Source organism: Salvelinus alpinus, chromosome 1 (assembly GCF_045679555.1).
Source record: "Salvelinus alpinus chromosome 1, SLU_Salpinus.1, whole genome shotgun sequence".
In the NCBI taxonomy this organism is placed as follows: domain Eukaryota; kingdom Metazoa; phylum Chordata; class Actinopteri; order Salmoniformes; family Salmonidae; genus Salvelinus; species Salvelinus alpinus.
In genome coordinates, this window is record NC_092086.1 from 53,985,771 (window position 1) to 53,991,770 (window position 6,000).

General features: G+C 38.2%; 1 protein-coding gene across 1 annotated transcript; it reads left to right on the forward strand.

Moving 5' to 3' along the window:
* The first annotated feature begins 3,851 nt into the window (after positions 1 to 3,851).
* LOC139568073 (interferon a3-like) lies at positions 3,852 to 5,798 on the forward strand. Its single transcript, XM_071389772.1, has 5 exons — positions 3,852 to 4,228; positions 4,432 to 4,506; positions 4,632 to 4,781; positions 5,294 to 5,386; positions 5,601 to 5,798. Exons 1-5 carry the CDS (start codon positions 4,094 to 4,096, stop codon positions 5,694 to 5,696), a joined length of 549 nt encoding a protein of 182 aa, XP_071245873.1. The 5' UTR covers positions 3,852 to 4,093; the 3' UTR covers positions 5,697 to 5,798.
* The last annotated feature ends 202 nt before the right edge of the window (positions 5,799 to 6,000 follow it).

The window sequence follows — 6,000 nt, forward strand, 5'->3', positions numbered from 1 at the left end:
TCTTTTGTTTTTCAGAACTACAGTCCACAGTCTTGGGAGCTCATCAGGAAAGAGACGAAACGTCATCTGCAATGATTGGTATGCCCTTACCAGTTTATATACAATAATGTGGAACCCTGTTAGTCTCTTTATTATATTTAGATCCATAAATTATTGTTTTTTATTATTATAAATTAATATTTATGTTTTGCATTTCCTTTTTGTACATGTGTTGAATAGAACTGTTTTGCCTGTCTACTTGTAAAACCTGTGGAAAAAAGAATCTTGAAAATGTGAATAAAAATGTACTTTGTATAAAATCTCCAAATTTCGTTCTTGTCTAAAACCAATGAGAGTGGATTTATCTAACCATCTGAGGGGATGCAGATTAAACTTGTTGCTGATCGTCAGTCACGTGATAATTCTACTTTAAGTTTATACACCACATGACCAAAAGGATGTGGACACCTGCTAATCGAGTATCTTATTCCTCCCTTTGCTGCTATAACAGCCTCCAGTCTTAAGGGGAGGCTTTCCACTAGATATTGGAACATTGCTGTGGGGACTTCGGTTCAGCCACAAACATTAGTGAGGCTGGGCACAGATGTTGGACATTTAGGCCTGGCTCGCAGTCGGCATTCCAATTCATCTCAGATGTGTTCAATAGGGTTGAGATCAGGGCTCTGTGCAGGCCAGTCAAGTTCTTACACGCCGACCTTGACAAACCATTTCTGTATGGACCTTGCTTATGCACGGGGGCATTGTCATGCTGAAACAGGAAAGAGCCTTCCCCAAACTGTTGCCAACGTTGTGTGGTGGATATTATAAAATAAGTATTTGCTGGAGTCCAAGTCAAGCAAAGATTTTTTATTTCTCTGAGCTCAGAGGAAATAACAGATTTACACTGTGTAGGCAGTCTGAATTCCGAAGCAATGAGTGATGAGCACATATCTTTATAGTTTCCTGTTCTTGGGTGGGACTTTATCTATACAAGGACACAGGTGCAAGCTGGTTTGCAACACAGGATGATACTCCCAAGAATAGGACATGATAATTGGAAAGTTTCGCACAATTTTACAAGGTTAGTCACATACTCAGTTGTGTGGACACACAATTAAAATGTCCCATTACAGTTGGAAGCAAAGAATCATCTAGAATGTCATTCATTATATGTTGTAGTGTTACGATTTCCCTTCACTGGAAGTAAGAGGCCTAGCCCAAACCATGAAAAACAGCCCCCGATCATTATACCTCCTCCACCAAACTTTACAGTTGCCACTATGCATTCGGGCAGGTAGCGTTCTTCTAACATCCGCTAAATCCGGATTTGTCTGTTGGACTGCCAGATGGTGAAGCATGAATCATCACTCCTTGAAACGTGTTACTTCTGCTCCAGAGTCCAATGGCAGCTTGCTTTACACCACTCCAGCCATCACTTGGCATTGCGCATGGTGATATTAGGCTTGTGTGTGGCTGCTGGGCCATGGAAACCCATTTCATGAACAAACAGTTATTGAGTGGACATTGCTTCCAGAGGCAGTTTGGAACTTGGTAGTAAGTGTTGCAACCGAGGACAGACAATTTTTTTATACGACGCACTTCATCACTCGGTGGTCCTGTTCTGTGAGCTTGTATGGCCTATCACTTCGCGGCTGAGCAGTTGTTGCCCTTAGACGTTTCCACTTCACAATAACAGCACTTACAGTTGACCGTGGCCGACCTAGCAGGTGCTTGTTGGAAAGGTTGCATCCTATGACGGTGCCACATTGAAAGTCACTGAGCTCTTCAGTAAGGCCATTATATTGCCAGTGTTTGTCTATGGAGATTACATGGCGGTGTGCTCGATTTTATACACCTGTCAGCAACTGGTGTGGCTGAAATAGCCGAATCCACTAAATTGATGGCGTGTCCACATACTATTGAATATATAGTGTATATTATTTTTGTTTTGTTTCTTTGTGTAATTTTCTTTTTAATGTGTTTTTGTACTATGTGGGGGTTATTGTTTTTCTTGTTTGTTTTTATGTGTCAATCACACTGGGGCAGTGGGCAGAAGGGGAGATCTGGGGTGAGGAGTAGAGGATCATTTGGGGGACCAGGAACTTTTAGCCCCCACTTGCCATTGTGGGATGTTTATTTATAAAGACTTTCCATTGTATTAAACACCTTACTGTATGTCTTACTATAATTGGGGGGAAAATAAGAAAAAAGACAAAGAATGAAAACATGGAAAAAGAGACAAAAAAAACCACAATACTTTCAACAGATACTAGTTTAGTCCCCCTAACGAGGTGGTGGGCAAAACATATAAATAATAATGTATTTAGCTTAGTGATATATCAAAAAGAAATATAACTTTTAAGTGGCATCCTAATACAGTATCTCAATGAATAAATTAGGTCAATTCCTTTATGACTTTAGAAAAAAATATGTATTACATAGGGCTACGAGGCAGGCCACAGTCCTTTCATAAAACTTGGAATTCCTGGATAGAATAGATTCTCATGGAGACACTACGTCGTTATACAAAACGCTACTTTAGCAAAATGAAGCAACTTCTATAGCAAAAGGTTAAAATAACACTGAAGCCTATATTGAATGGTTTTATATGAATCCCTTTTTCGTTGTTACATTTACTCATTTTAATTTATTGTGGGGTTTTATCGTTTCAGGAAAACAGTTATTGTACTTGGGCGGTTGTTCGAAATGAAATCCTGTGGATATTCAATAAATCAATCAAATGTATTTATAAAGCTCTTTACACATCAATCAGCACGTCACAAAGTGCTATACATAAACCCAGCCTAAAACCCTAAACAGCAAGCATATTGAAGAACTTACAGATTCTACTCGAGTCTATGCACTACAAATGAGCAGATGTAATATATTTATTTTAAACATGACTGTAGGCTGCAAAATAAACCTGTTGACCCATTTAACAACATTTGTAATTAACTGAATGCACAAATAGAGTGAAATTCATCTCAAGTTTGAAAATAATCATTAATTTGTTGAAAGGCCAACAATCATGAACAATCAATGCCATGATCAGATAGTTCATTGTTACATGGTAACCTAATATAAAGACTTAACATAAAAACTGAATAATCAGAAACCTACACCTCCAATTAACGTCGTAGTAATGGGATTTTCATGGTTAAATAAAAGTTTAGAAAAATAGAGCTATAGCCATCATTAGCGTCATCGTCATTCACATTCGGTCAAATTCACACATCATCGTCAAGACTAATTTAGGGCATATAACAATTTTTTTAAACATAAATGAAATTAAAAAGACCCCTTGGAATTTACCGAATAAATTTAATAAGAATGAAGCACATAAGAGAAAAGGAAAAGTAGTTCCCCTGCATGCTGGCAATACGACCGCAATACCACCGCACATTACTCTCGATTTTAGAGGCGGCGGCTTTAGTCTTCATTCAACACTACCAGTCACACTAGTAATAAAATGTGTTTTTATTTCAAAGATTTGCAATATTAACACTGTAGAGTAATGCTTCATATTGCACTACCTGATTAAAAGAGAGTCGACAACAGATTAAATGTGTGAGCAAAAAATGATCTCAGTGCTACGACTATCAAAAAAACGTTTCTACACAGAATCTGAAAAATGTGGTGTGCAATGTCCAAAACTACAGCATATTTACTAAACATGGCCCTCATTTCATAGGAGAGATGCATGTACCATTGTATTATAGAAATGAAAAATCAGCCATGGTTTTCTTAGTTTTTAATATTCAATATGTCCTACATTTTAACACCTGCTGAATATGTTGGCATGAAATGCATTGCTCCAATGCAATTCTCTACATATGAAAACTGTTAACTTGATAGGCAAACATTTTCTGATTAGTTTTACAATAGCATAATTAAGAATCACCCGCTGAAAATTGGGGCTTATAAAGGGAAGCGAAAGCCTGAACTACGAAACCCTTCTTCACCACAAAGGGATTTTGACACCTTTACGTAGCGATACTTGTGTTGTATAAAATGGGCAACTTCAACAGTCTAGGTTTCATATCAATCAAGATTAAGATAATCCGTCTTTATTCATTTTTAATAGCTGTTCCATTCAAGTTCTTATAAAAGAAACATGGCTGTATTGAAATGGTTAAGCATTTGCCTGACTCTGTTCTGCCAAGGCACAGCAGCACCAACACCTTGCAACTGGACGCAGTTTAGGTTGGGGAAGCTGAACGACGTGAGCATAGACCTGCTCTCAGATATGGTGAGGAATTTAAACTGCACCAGTCCGCTATTTGGTGTGCACAAATTGATGCGCAAAATTCGCAATGATATTCTAATTTCTATTTTGCATTATAGCACATTTTATTGTTAAGCAATGCTTTCACGTTTGAACAACATTGTTTCATTTAAGGTTACTATCACAATATAGTTTACTTCTTGATATTGATATGAATTCTATTTCAGGGTGGACTCTTTCCACTTAAGTGTGCAGAAGAAAACGTCGAACTGTTTCCAGAGGATGTTTACAAGAACACAGAGGTAGGATACACTTCAGTATTTTGATAAACTAAAGTACAGTATAACTAAAGTACAGTGTGGTAAATTGGAAGTTTAACCACTTCTTTAGACACCCAATGCCTAAAACCCTGTTTTATTTTATCCAGGGTGAGGACGTCTCTGTGGTTGCATTAGAGGCTATGCGATATGTGGACCAATTATATAACAACAGTCTGACGTCTGTCACGTGGAACAAAACAAAACTTAACCAGTTCCAAAACGTCATATATCGTCAAGTTCAAAACTTAGAGTTATGTGTAAGTATGATCCCTCTTGTGTAGTCTACAGGTTATACGCTGAGTGTACAAAACATTAGGAAGAACGGCACTTTCCATGACATAGACTGATATAGACATGACATAGAGTGTCTTTCACGGGAGTATGCTAGTAGGTGCCAGGCGCACCAGTTTGAATGTGTCAAGAACTGCAACGCCGCTGGCTTTCTCATGCTCAACCGTTTCCCTTGTGTATGAAGAATGGTTCACCACCCAAAGGACATCCAGCCAACATGACACAACTGTGGGAAGTATTGGAGTCAACATGGGCCACTATTGCCGTGGAACACATGCCCTGACGAATTTAGGCTAGAACGGGGTGCAACTCAATGTTAGGAAGGTGATCCTAATGTTGTGTACACTCAGTGTATTTTGGGGGCAGACACTCGTGGGCATTGGTATTTACATAATTTATATACTACAAATATTTTTGTATATATTTCCATAACCGTCTCAGAATTAATGCACTCACCAGCATTTTATATTGTCTCCAGGTCGTAGGTGGTGTTTGGAAATCCTCTGGAGATGGAGGATCGGTTACTCTGAAAACATATTTCAACAAGCTGAACACCGTCTTGAAAGACAAGGTGGGTCCAATTTCAAATGTCCTCAAATAGAGGCTAAATTAATCTGAGCAAAAGTTATAGATCACCAGAAATAGGACACATTTCAATGCCACAACTCACATATGAAACTTGGAATTGCCCAGTGCCGTTTTTATGTAGATGGATGCGTTGGAGCAACATCACCTGCAGTGGTTGAGTTGACTGAAATAAAATGTATATCTTGTACGCTCTCCAGGAACACAGCGCATGCGCATGGGAGATTGTGCGAAAGGAGATTCGCGAAAACTTGGTGCAGTTCAAGAAATTCATTGACAGCAGAGTCAAGCCATGAGGAGAACCACAGAATCATCATTGGAGACGTGACATATTCCTCAGGCTGGCTAACAGATTGATGGCTGATATATATACTGACTGACTGACTGGCCGGCTGCTAGATTGACTGAATGACTGATTTATTTATTTATATATATTGGTAGACTGATATTTATGTGTACACTATGTATTTATTTATTCGTGTTTTATTTATAATACAATTTAATAAAAAATTCATACAACTATTCTCATATTGTTTTCATTCACTTATATAATTAATTCATGCATTCATGCATGCCTGCATTCATCCATTCATGCATTCA

What these genes read in the sequence shown, in the direction of transcription:
- LOC139568073 (XM_071389772.1), top strand. Translation starts at nt 4,094, where the DNA reads ATGGCTGTATTGAAATGGTTAAGCATTTGCCTGACTCTGTTCTGCCAA. An exon ending in TTCAAAACTTAGAGTTATGT is followed by an intron (nt 4,782 to 5,293) that starts GTAAGTATGATC and finishes TATTGTCTCCAG; the next exon opens with GTCGTAGGTGGTGTTTGGAA. An exon ending in ACACCGTCTTGAAAGACAAG is followed by an intron (nt 5,387 to 5,600) that starts GTGGGTCCAATT and finishes TACGCTCTCCAG; the next exon opens with GAACACAGCGCATGCGCATG.